This window comes from Nannospalax galili, unplaced genomic scaffold, assembly GCF_000622305.1.
Source record: "Nannospalax galili isolate Female #2095 unplaced genomic scaffold, S.galili_v1.0 scaffold974, whole genome shotgun sequence".
NCBI classification, from domain to species: Eukaryota; Metazoa; Chordata; class Mammalia; order Rodentia; family Spalacidae; genus Nannospalax; species Nannospalax galili.
This window is the reverse complement of record NW_008335438.1, coordinates 1,036,775-1,049,805: the sequence shown is the minus strand read 5'-3', so window position 1 is coordinate 1,049,805 and position 13,031 is coordinate 1,036,775. Positions and strand designations below refer to the sequence as shown.

Genomic DNA, 13,031 nt, shown 5'->3' with positions numbered 1-13,031 from the left:
GTTGATGCCACAGTCATCTGAGCCTTGTCTTCTCTTCATGTGGATTATATCTTCTTCTCAGCTCTGACCTCATTATTTCTGTTTTTGCAGTGGCAGATGGAGTGATTGTAAAAGCAGACTCAATAGGTAACAAAGTAAGATATGCCGTCTACCAAAAGCTTAAGCCAGGTGTTGAGTTTCAATGGTGGTATCCCACCTCCACCATTTTGCAGGTAAAAAAATGGATGTTCAGAGATGTTAAGTCCAGAGGCACCAATGGCCTTGAACCATATGCTTCTTCTAAGTATGTTGTTATTAAATAAATCATTTAAAAAAAATTTTTTTTTTTAAAAAAAAAAAGGACATTCAGAGATGTTAAGTCCAGAGGCACCAATGGCCTTGAACCGGGTATCCGACCTTGAATTAGGTGTCTAGACTTATGATCCAAACTCACTATTTTCCTGAATGATAAGGAAACATTATTACACAGTAGAGAGAGTGTGATCTTCAAGTGAGATGTTCAAATTCTGGCTGTACTATAAATGTGCTGCCCAGAACAAGTTATCCAACCTTAGTGTATCCAGAACTGGGCTAATTGCACCTCGTTTGTGATGCTAGTTAAATGAGGTCTTACTGCTGAACAGCTGGAGTGCCGGAGCTTAGCACAGTGCCACCAAAGGGGTTGTTTGGTCAGTGAGAAGCTGGCTGCTTTCTCCCAAATGTGGCTTTCTTTTTAGTCTTTCCATCCCCTTCCTCACTGTTTCTGACTGAAGATGTTTCCAGACCATCCTGAATTAAGAATATTTCACTTTGTCTCTGATTTCAGGGAAATCACGAGGCCATCCGCTATATTGGTGACCAAGCCGAAGCCTGGGTTAGGAAGCCAGCTGTGTTGCAGGAAGTCCAGCTGGTAAGGCCTCAGTCTATCCCACATCTGCCCACTCTCTGCTCCCACTGTGAGATGGGGCCTCCATCCCAAAGATACAGGGGTGGGAGGCTGTTTCCCAGCTCAGCTTGCTATCACTTCGCTGCTACAGCCTAGGCTTCGACCTCAGACTCTTCGCATGAAGCCTGTCTCTCTCTTACCTCTACCTTCCCTGCTTAACTCTTCCTGGCCTTTATTCTTCATCCTCTCTATCTGTGATATCTGTCTACTTCCCTTAAGCCTCGATCTTGGAGAGGGTCTGACTTCTTGCTCTGTACAAATGGCCCACTGTGGGTTAAAAACTGCCATCAATAGCCAAAAGCACAGAAAAACAGTGCTGGATCTACTTGTGATGATGTGGTTTAGTTACTGCCCATGGCTAAGGTTGCTGATTCCTTTGGTTTGTTTGCCACACTCCCTGGGTTTACTTCCCAGCTCTGCCATCTGTCAGTCATACACCCTTTGACAAGACACTTTGCCTTTCAGGCATCTGTTCCTTTACCTGCAAAACGGGAGTAGTTCTTTTCTCACAAGGCCCCTGGAATTAACCAAAAGGATAGAAAGCACCAGAGCATGGTCTCTGCTCAAAGGCACTCCCTATACATGTGCTGTTGTTATCATTATCATTTCCAGATGTGTGGATTAAAGCACGAAAACATCGTCCCCTTCTTTGGTATTTGCACAGAACCACCTAACATCTGCATTGTCACCCAGTATTGCAAAAAAGGAAGTCTTAAGGTAAGTCAACGATTAAATCTTACCTTGGACTTCATTAGACATCTAGGGAAGAATATTATTGATGCTTCCTCCTGTTCATCCAAGCACTGTTCCTATTTGGTCTCAGTGCAAGATCTAAATTGTCTTGTTGGGCTACCAGCTGGGGACCAAGTTGGCAGTATCTAACTGTTTCTTCTTCATTCTTGCTGGGAACTGAGTAAGCTTGAGTTCTTCTATAGTGTCACCACTGTTCATGAATCTGGTTCCGAGACCCATCCCTTCCCTGGTATGTGACCATTGGTTTTATGTTATGATAAAAGAAGTATTAAGAGCACTCAAGAATGTGTCCCTTTTCAACACTGAATCAGGGAAAATTTCCACTTACTTAGATGTTCTGCATTCTGCCACACTTTAATCCTGGCCAAAGACATCAGCTACTCGAAAGTCAACGCTGCTCAATGCATGAAGCTTACTTGCTGTGCTTCAGCCTGAGTCCCTGGTGATATTTTGAATAATTGTGTTTTCTAGGATGTTTTGAAAAACTCAGACCATGAAATGGATCGGATATTCAAGCTCTCATTTGCATATGACATAGTCAATGTGAGTATCACATAAACTTATTCAAAGAATGCATGTCACTGCATTTTTGAGTTGTTCTTTATCTTGGATTAAATTGAACTATAATCCTTGGCTTTCTTTAAATCTCTTTAGACAAAGTGATTCCAGCTTTAAAAGTCTATCAGATATTCCATTCCTTTCTCTTTCTCTTATCACATGTAAATAGAGAGGGAGAAGAGCATTTTATCCCAAAGATGGAATGAACACTAGGCTTACCCAATCAGGAAGGAACAGGGTAAAGGATTTATACTGCAGGGTACAACTTTTTACTCCAGAGAGAATTCAGTTACTGGAGCTGTGAGTTGAGCTAGAAAGGATTCCTAACATACATTCCTTTTCTCTAGCCCTTGATTACTTCCTCAGGAAGTGGGGATTAGTACCACAGAGCTGCTGACCTAAGAGGTAGGTAAGAATGCAAATACAGGAAGGCGTTAAATACAGGAAGGCGTTAAAGCAGACATAGTCTTTATTTGGGGTCACAAAGGGCTATGATGGCTTCAGATAAGAGGAGAATAATAATCACTCTAATAATAGTGTGTGCATGTGCACACACACGTTATCAGGGGATGGGCATTTGCCTGTATTTTATTAATTTAATTCTAACAACATCTGTTGTTAGTCTTGCTTCGCAGGTGGGATAATAAGATAATAGAAAGTTTATATAACTTTCCCAAAGTCTCCTCATTATTGAATTGTTGCAATTGAATTCTAATCCAGGTGTTTCTGAATCTTAGGCCCTCAACTCCTATACCTGGTCACAGAGCAGGAAGAACTAGAGATTGCTTTTGGGCTTTGTAACAGGGAGGAGCCTGTCTCACATTTAGATGCCCATCAGGGCCTGGCAGGGACCATTTGGAGGGGAGTCGAGAGAGGCCCATTTCTTCCATGAAGGCAGGGGGTGTACAGAGAGTGAGTAACTGGGTCCAAAGCCCTAGTTGACTCATTGTAGGCATGCAGGTGGTGGAGAAGTATGGAAAGGGCAGGAGTGCAGTTGAGAAGATAAGATATACAGTGCACCACAGACAGTCAGTTTGGACCAGCAACTTGAGGCTGCTTTCCTTAAGCTGGGCTAATGTCTGACTATGCTTTCAAAGTTTGTTGGGACACTTTTACCATTATAAGGGACCAAGCCAACTACCTTGGGACACTTTTACCATTATAAGGGACCAAGCCAACTACCTGGAAGTAGGTCCTAGGGAGAAGTACATTTTCTTATTGAAATCTCTCAATTGCTCTACATTTTCTTATTGAAATCTCTCAAGACTTACTGGAATAAATCTGCACTGTCCAAATATGGTAGCCACCAGCTTCAGGTGCTAATGAACACCGGAAATATAGTTAGTCCATATTGAGATTTATTATAAGTATGAAAGAAATTCATATGTAGTTTGAAGGCTTAGTAAAAAAAAAACCCACAGACATTTTTTAGTTGGTTATATTTTAAAATTGTATTTTAAAATCTTATTTTAAAATATAACCAACATAAAGTAAGATTTTAAAATACGTCAAATTCACTATATTATTAAAATTATCTTCACTTATTTAGCTTTTTCTTAACGTGGCTGCTGAAAAGTTAAAAATACACATGTGACATGCATTAAGTTTTTATTGGACAGTGATCTTAATAACTAACAATTAGGTATTATCAATTCACTTTTAGCTCAAATGTCAGTAGTATTAAGATTCACTCCCTTTTCAAGATGGAATAAATGAGACCTAGTTGGGTGAGGTCACCTGCCCTACTGGCAAGTGGCAGATTGGGGTTTGTGGCTAGTCTGTCTTTAAAGGCTTTTATTTTGTCCATGCTTTCTGCTAAGCACCGGAGAACACAAGGGAGCCAGAAGTTGGAGCCCTGGAGGGCCTTCCAGACATTTCTAGTAGAGCAAGAAATACAAGTGGCAGTCAGGTGATAGAACTGCCTAAGCCCATGACATCTGACCTATGACTCACAAGCATACTCATGGTTTTGTTTGTTCTCTAGCAATAGCATGTAATCATATTGGTTCATTAAAATAGAAAATAAAAGCAAAAGCATACGTGTCATCTCTGGAGAGGACTGCATTCCTAGGATCCAAAGCATCCCTAAGCACCTTGGTTTGCTCACATGCAGTGGGCTCCACTTATATCCGAGAGTGTAACACGTCTCCTGCCTGGGGTGAGTCTAGCGAGGGCAAGAGGAAGACCTTGTGTGTGGCCATGAGGTGACACACAGTTAGGTGCCTGTAAGGTCAGGGAGAACTGCAGATTGGACAGAGGTCTCACCAGATTGCACACTTGGACTTTAGACTGCTGGTGTGAAATGTGGTTCAATTTTATCATCTCAACAACAAACACATCACAGGGATGAAGCAACACAACATGGTCTGGTCTTCTGATCTGGGGGTGGAGTGTGTGATGTAGCCACTCTTCTAGGCGTTTTTTTAATGTCCACATTTCTAATGCAGTATTGGCCTCAGGGCTCTGGCTAAAGCAAGAGGGATGCTCAACCTTTCATCACTATTTGAGCTGATATCTGAAAGGCCCAAATTTCAATGGACCCATCCCCTGGGTACTATAACAGTACTTCAGGAGTGTCCCCTTCAGTTTCTTGTTGCTGTGCCATCCAATGCCTCCTGTAGTCAGACCCTCCCTCTTCCCAGCTGGCTCTGAGCCTAATTGGATCCAATCTGCTCTCCTGCAATGGTCGTAGAGGAGTGCTATGGGCCTTCTTCCCCTCCCCTAACTCTCCTTGACAACTTCCCAAGGCACAGGAAACAAAGCTTAGTGGTTTAGAAGTGATTAGGTTTTGAAGGCTAGGAAGCCTGGGGTTATCCCCAGCTCTGTCCCTGACTTCTTGTGACACTTTGCAGTCCTGCTTCTTATTGTGAAGCAAAGAATGAGCATAGTAACCTGACTTAGAAGAGGCTGAATGTGATAATGTATGTAAAGTGCACAGTATGAAATGCTCAGAGATGCTTACTGCTATTTATTTGTCACAAATCTATACCACGGTGAGAATTTCCAGTGAAGCCTGTAGCTAACGTAGAACACTCAGTCATTCTCAGTGTGTCAGGCACTGCTTTCTTTCCTCAGCAAAAGCCAGCTAGAGTTGGTCAAGGGCATGATTACAATCTGATTTCAGGGTTCCCAGCCCAGCTCCATCACTGCCCGCTGGGTGACTTGGCCATGGCCATTTTTCTTCCTTCCTTTATTCACCTGTAGGATGAGACTGGTGGTTAAACCACCTTCTCTGGGTCACTGTGAGGATAGTTTAAGTAAGAGATTTAGATTGACACCTGGCAGGAGGATAATGCTATAAAGAAAGACAGAATCCAATAGGACCCTTGAGAGGAGCCTGCAGTTTGTCATTCTCACTTTGTTTCATGAGGCAGGTGGGAGGGTCCAATATACCCAGGCTGCGACAGGTTCACATGCTCCGTGCTAACCTTGTACGTGGACATACTGAGGTTGTTGCTTTTCTATCAGTTCCTGTCAATATCCCCAAAATGAGCAATTCGGAGATTCTGGCTAAAGATACACAGAGTTTTTACAGCAGTACCTAAAAGCCCCCCAAACCGGAAATGCTAAATAAATATTATTCCAATGCCTCTGCAGTGAAACAATTAAGGATGATAAGGTAAAGAAGAGAAATTAAAACAACTGTGTCCCTTCCCCCTTGCATTATTATGCTGCCTTTGAAAAGTATTTGACTATTTCATCACTCCAGGTTTGACCTGGAAAAAGATCTATTTCTCTAACCATGCCTCAACTATAATAGCTTTTTTATTCAAAAGTTACAACTTCTTAAAATATTCTCCTTCTCAACCCCAGATACTCCTTTAAGCCCCTCTCTGCCTATGGAAAAGCCCCTATCCCTGGCCGAAAGGGGATTTTCCCTGCCTTGATGTAGCAAGTATCTTCTACACTAAGCACTCTCTCCCTATTTTGAGTACCCTCTGGCTTCTGGGTCCTAAGTACTCAAGAATCATGTGAACTATCCAACTAACATAGGCTCTTGGACTTGAGGCCCACTCATTGTGTGTTATTTGTTTTGTTTTAAGCTCCCCAGGAGATTATAATGTGCATTCAAGTTTGCGAACACTGAGGACAGGACATTTCAGACTGTCTTGTGCACATGAATCCCTGGGACTCTTGCTAATATGCATGGTCAGATTTGGTCTGTGTGGAATGAGACCTGGGAACCTGCATTTCTACCAAGCTCCCAGGCTGTCTGGTGAATAACAGACACCTAGAGTAGTCTCATCACACAGGAGGGAAATCAAAGCTTGGGAGGTGAGGTGACTTGCTTGAAGAGACTGAGTGACAAAGTCCAGATGTGACCATGTGTCTTCTGACTCGGTGTTCTTGTCTTCTTCATATATAGCTATAATAACATATAACCTTGAAAATCACAGTGGGTGATAGAATAGTTTTCCAGTGTTTCTCATTTTATTGCTTTATTATACAAAGTGCTCAAATAGTACCCCTCAGTGCATGTAATACTATATAGTTTACAATATGTAAATAATGGTATTCTTTTTTAATTAATTTATTTTTATACATTTCATACAATATATTTTGATCATATTTAGAGCCCCTCCTATATTTGCATCTCCCCTTTCCAACTCCACACCAAATTTCTGTACTCTAATACATATATATATTCATAATTTAGAAACAACAGTATGCAATTAGGAATATTAATAGTATTCTAATGAATATTTTTTGTTGTATTAATGTGTATTTCTATCACTTTATTTATATTTGTCATATGTATCCAAGTTTTTTTGAGACAGGCTCTCATGCTTTCCAAGCTAGCTTTGAGCTTGCTATGTGGTCAAGAATGGTCTTGAACATCTGATCAACCTGCCTTCACTTCCCAACTGCTGAGATTACTACCACATTCAATTTATATGGTCTGGAGATTGAACCCAGGGCTTCCTGCCTGCTAGGCAAGCAATCTATCAACTGAGCTACATCCTCAGATCATCATAGTTCTGAAATTTTTATTATCATTTCTACCGGAGATTTACTGTGTAGCGTGCACTGTCTCCTATGTCTCTTGTATTATTACATTTAATCACAACCGCACGGTGAAATGGGTCTTACCATCACTTCCGTTTTCAGAAGAAATGATGATGCTTATAGGGTACATAACTTACCTTTTTGCCTGATGGTGGAGGCTGGGACTCGAAGCTGACCTTGACCATAAGGATATTCTAATTTTAACCTATGCTTGCTTTCTTGGCTCCTCGATGAGGAACCATAGTTTTCTCATTTTGGGGTATCTCTGCCCAGGCTGACTTCGTAGAAAAGAGTCTGGCTTTTCAAATGAGGCCAGGGATGGTGTATCTGCACTTCTGTCCATCGTCTACTGTTGTTCTTCTTGAAGTGCCCACTGGCTCTGTTTCACGTGCTCATTGTCACCCTTGCAGGGCATGCTGTTCCTCCACAGGAGCCCAGTGGGGTCTCATGGCAACCTAAAACCCTCTAACTGCTTGGTTGATGGTCGCATGCAAGTGAAGCTGTCGGGATTTGGGCTGTGGGAACTCAAGCATGACTGCGCATGCAGAATCCACAATAAGAAGACCACTGACCACTCTGGTAACTGCTGGCAGATCCTCCACCTGCTCACTGTGGACTAGTGGTTAAAGCGTTTGTTGTCCATCTTCGCTGGCAGATGCTGCCTATCATGGGCATCTGTGGATCGGGGTTAGGAGACTGATTCTCACCTTGGTTTAGCTGAGTCACTGAAGTCACCATTGTTTTTCTCTTTAGTCTTTTATGCCTCTTCCCACAGTCTTCGTACGTTTTCAGTATAGATAACAAGATCTGCTAGGCCCCTTAAATACAGCAGAGTCCAGGAGTTTCCTGTCTCCTAGATCAGAGTTCCTTAAGGTTTTTTTTTTTTTTTTTTTTTCACAATTCTGTTTCACACAAGAATTTTTTATGGGGCTGGAGAGGTGACTAGAAGGTTTAAGAGTACTGGCTGCTTTTGCAGAAGATTGGGGTTCAGTTCCCAGTACCCACACGGCAGCTAACAACTGTCCTTAACTCCAGTTCTAAGGGGATCTTATGCCCTCTTCTGGCCTCTGTGGGCATTGCATGACACAAGTGCATTTACATACATGAAGGCAATGCACTCATACACATAAAAAATAAATAAAAAATTTAAAGAATTTTTTATGACTCCAAGTATATAGTTATGTACAATTGGCACACAAATCAAACATTTTCTGATGAAAAAATTATGAAGAAATTTATTTTAAACAATTTTTAGCATACATAAAACTTTATCATTTATTAAAGACTAAAACTCATTTTCATACTAATGAGATGGATGTGCTTATTTTTACATAAAGAATTAAATCTCTACTGAATATTTGATACTGCAAGACATAACATTTCTAACATCTTTCAGAGTAGATCAAAATGGTGTTTCACATAAATACAAGCACAAAATAGCAAAGGTTTAGGACCATTTCAGAAATTGTTGGAGATTCTGTCCTAATTGCAAGGCAAAATTCATTTAACATTTTTTATGAAACTCAAATCAGCAACTCAAACAGCAATTTTTAAAATCAAATATTCTAATCTAATCCAACCCAAAGATATACTAATTTAATTCTTTCATGCTGAGACATGAGTGTAGGAGAATATGAAAAGTCTATCTTCTATAATTGTGTTTCTAAAATATTTTATTTATTTTAATTTCATATATATGAGTGTTTTTCCTGCAGGTATGTAAGTATATCACATGCATACAGTGCCCATGGAGGCCAAAAGAGGGCATTGGAGCCCCTGGAACTGCAGTTACAGATGATTGTTAGCCTCCAAGTGGGTGCTAGGAACCAAACCTGGTTTTGTACATATAGTTAAAAACTGCAATTCCTAATGTACAAAAGTCTTGAATGTGACTCATGTGGTCTCAGACAGCGTTCTTTGGTGTCGTGTGGTGGGACTGTGTGCGCACAGTGCAAAGTGCTGCTGGTGTGTGTTCGGAGACAGGGCTGCCGTGAAGCTGTGAGATGAAGCACAGCAAACGCTGCCAGAAATACCTCAGACTTGATACACATCTGATTTTGAATTCAGTTTTAGTCATTGCACAGTCAGCAGCCTTTTACTGTGCCAAATTTTTCTTGACCTCCGTATTGAGTTAAACGACCCCCTATGGGATTTCTTCCCACAGTTTAAGAAGTTGGGTCTTGGATGACTGCTCCTTACCCTTATCAACTGAATCAGAATATCTGAGAATGGGGTGTGGGCATCTTCATTTGTCAAAGCTCCCAGATGATTCTGAAGTGAATTGCAAGACAAGAACTGATATTATATGGCATTAAAATTTATAATGAGCTGGATGTGTTGGCATAAGTCTTTAATCCCAGCACTCAGGAGGCAGAAACAGGCAGATCTCTGTGAGACTGAGGGTAGCCTGGTCTACATAGCAAGTTCCAGGCCAGCTGAGGCTACAGGGAGATTTTGTCTCAAAAAATTATAATACATTTATAGTGATATAAATTTATAGACATTGCTGAAAAAAAGAGTGAATAATTACTCAGGATATTTAAATCTATAGAAACAGAGTACAGGCTGGTGTTGGATAGGGTGTCAGGGGAGGGGAATAGGGTAGCAAAATGTTTCATTTTGGAGTGATAAAAGTATTTTGAACTAGAGTGAGATGGTATACAACGTTGCCAAAGTGCTAAATGCCACCAGATTGTTCATTTTAAAAATAGTTGGGAGATAGCAAGATGGTTCAGTGGGTCAAGGCACTTGTCTCCAAGTCTCATGACCTGAGTTAGATTCCCTAGATCCCACATGTTGGAAGGAAAGAACTGATTCCTACAAGTTTCCCTCTGATCTCCACATGTGCATTACGGCATGCATTCCCCCTTCTCCCAAATAAATGTTATTGAAATAAATAATTGAGTCATAGAGATAGGTCAGTCGGTAAAATGCTTGCTTTGCAAGCAAGAGGCCCTGGGTTTGATCACTAGAAAAAAGCCACGTATGGTGGTGTGAGTTTGTAATCCCAGTGCTGGGGAAATGAAAACAGGTGGATCCTAGGGACTTGCTGCCCAGCCAGCCTAGCCTACTTGATGAGTTCCGGAGCAGTGAGAGATCCTGACTCCGGAAAAAAAGGAAGATGGTGTCTGAGGAAGCAAACAAATCTGAGGCTAACCTTTGACCTCCACATGCTCATGCACACATGTGCATGCATGCCTGCACATATATGTAATGGCACACACCAACATTATTGAAAAATTAAAATAGTTAATTCTATGTATGTAAATGTTACTTCAGTACGTTATATTTTTAAATGTAGGCACTATAGAAAAAGAAAATAGAAACCACCTGTCATCCCATGGTACTAGGTAAACTGCTATTCACCTTCACATCCTCCCTGATTATTTCCCTCGCATGGACCCTGTGTGCTCTCCCAGTCAGACACCCATAGGGCCAACCTCTTAGAATACTCTGCCTTCCTGTATGTCCCCCAACCTGAGAGGGGCTAGAGGCAGCTTTTTGCTTTGCAGATGTTCCTCCCTCATATGACATCCTGTTGTTTTACAGAACTCTACTGGACGGCCCCAGAGCTGTTACGCCTTCCTGAGCTGCCCTGGTTAGGCACCCCAAAGGGAGATGTTTACAGCTTTGCTGTTCTCATGAGGGACTTGATCCACCAGCAGGATTGTGGGCCTTTTGATGACCTTGAGGAGGCCCCAGATGGTAAAGTTTGGGCACACTGTTCATAAGAAAGGGACTAAGGGACTTCTGTGTGTGTGTGTGTGTGTGTGTGTGTGTTTGTGTGTGTGTGTATGAAATTGTTAAAAGGACAACAAAGAAAGACTGTCATCTAAATTCCAGATGACTTTCAAAACCAGGGGCTTCTGTGAGCATACATAGTTGCTTTTAAATCAGACTCAGCTTCTAATTAGTAGCTAAATGAAACAGAGGTGAGATTAATTCAAAAAGGGCAGCTTGATATGCAGGTGCATCTGAGTTCAGGACCAAACCGACACACACATCCCTGGCTGAGCCCAGGCAGAAACCACCTTCACTTCCTGAGCCCCCACCCATCTGCTCTTGCTCACTGGGGTCTGAGTGTGCCATAAAGTCTGTGACAGTCTGTGTGATCCTCATTTTAGTCATCACAGGTTGGTTACATGGGCCTGTACCTACACAATAGTGAAGCTAGGAGAAAAGACTGAGTATTCAAATTAAAGATAAACACAGTCTTTCACTGACTTCCCATATGTCCCTACAAACAAATCTGGTTCCAGGAAATGAGTGAATATTAACCTCTGTGCACAGTAACTCGGTGGTTCTCAAACTCTAGTGGGACTGGAATAATCTAGAAGCTTGCTAAGGCGCTGAATTGTGGGGCTTCTGGCTCAGTAAGTCTGGAGTGAGGCCTGAGCATTTGCACATCCATCAAGTTCTCTGCTAAGTCAGTCTGAGGACTGGTCTTGTTCCTCATCACCTTTGGACCAGCAGCACAAGTATCACTTGAGAACTTACCAGAAATGCAATTACGAATCCTTCTCCAAATGTGCTTTTCTGGAAATGTGGGGGTGGGACCGGAAATCTGTCTTTGTACAACCACGTGAGTGTCCTGTCCATTGCTCAAGACAAAGAACAACAATGTGGCTAGTACACTGTAGAGATATGGGATGGAAACGCCAGGCTGCATGTTGCTAGGTAACAAGCGCATGTCCCTGGAGGTCAGAGCCTTGCTGTGAATTTCTCTTACAGTTCATTATTGCTACGTACTCTTTTGAAGAACTTCTTAGTGCTCAACCTAAGGCAGCAGAAGATGCAGTACTATCTTCTATCTTCTGAAAAATTATATTTTCTTCATTGTTTTTATTTTATGAATGTATTGCCTGCATGTATGTAAGTGCACCTGTGTCATGCAATGCCCACAGAGGTCGGAAGAGGATGTCGGATCCCCTGGAACTGGAGTTACAGATGGTTGTTAGCCACCAGGAGGGTACTGGGAATTGAACCCTAGTCCTCCGTCAGCAATACTCTTTTTTTAAAAAAGGTTAAAAACTCATTCAATTTTATGTTTTACAGGGTTTATACCGAGTTCAATATTGTATAACTGTATTAATTCAACTGTGAACCCCCAATTTTTTTTTTACAAAAAATCTATCGGGGAATTTCATACATGCATATAAGGTGTTTTGATCAAATCCATGCCTACTCCTTCCCCTCCAACATCCCCCCTCCTGAAGAGGTAACCCTAAAATCTTTTAAGGATTAGATACAAGCTCCCAAATACTTTTGACATTTTTGGCCTTGGAACAGAGTATGCTGCTAACAGGCTGAAGGACATATTGACTTTTAGCCAAGAAACTGGCTACATTTCTTTGGGGTCTTTTTTACCCTAACTTCCTAGCCAGTTCCTACCTCCTATTCCTATCACACCATCCTCTGAAGGGGTTACCCAGATTGCCAATAGGGAATAGGGATGCTGACCATTCTTCAGCCAGTACTCTTAACAACTGAGTCATCTCTCCAGCCCCCATGTCTCTGCTTCTGAGGCTGCTGTGGTCCCTTATTTTGAGTTTGACTTCATTTGGAATATAAAACACATTTACTCAAAGTACAGTTTTAAGTATGTATTTCAGAATATTTTTAGGTATCAAAACATAGCCTCAATAAGATTATATTTCACATACAATTTGCTTTCTTTTTTGTGGCAGGATCTCCCTGTAGCCCCAGCTGGTCTGGAACTCACTATGTAGACCAGGATGGCTTTGATCTCACAGAGATCCACCTGGCTCTGCCTCCTGAGTGCTGGGAT

At 41.7% G+C, this 13,031-nt stretch overlaps 1 protein-coding gene across 1 annotated transcript in view; it reads left to right on the top strand.

Annotated features, from left to right (window-relative positions):
* The window catches only part of LOC103731771 (guanylate cyclase 2G-like), a 47,244-nt gene that overhangs the window by 15,115 nt on the left and 19,098 nt on the right, over positions 1 to 13,031 (top strand). Inside the window, exons 10-14 of the mRNA XM_008830240.2 lie at positions 806 to 889; positions 1,538 to 1,642; positions 2,150 to 2,221; positions 7,654 to 7,822; positions 10,793 to 10,948. Of these exons, the coding sequence (XP_008828462.1) occupies positions 806 to 889; positions 1,538 to 1,642; positions 2,150 to 2,221; positions 7,654 to 7,822; positions 10,793 to 10,948 (586 nt within the window). The remainder of the gene's footprint in view (positions 1 to 805; positions 890 to 1,537; positions 1,643 to 2,149; positions 2,222 to 7,653; positions 7,823 to 10,792; positions 10,949 to 13,031) is intronic.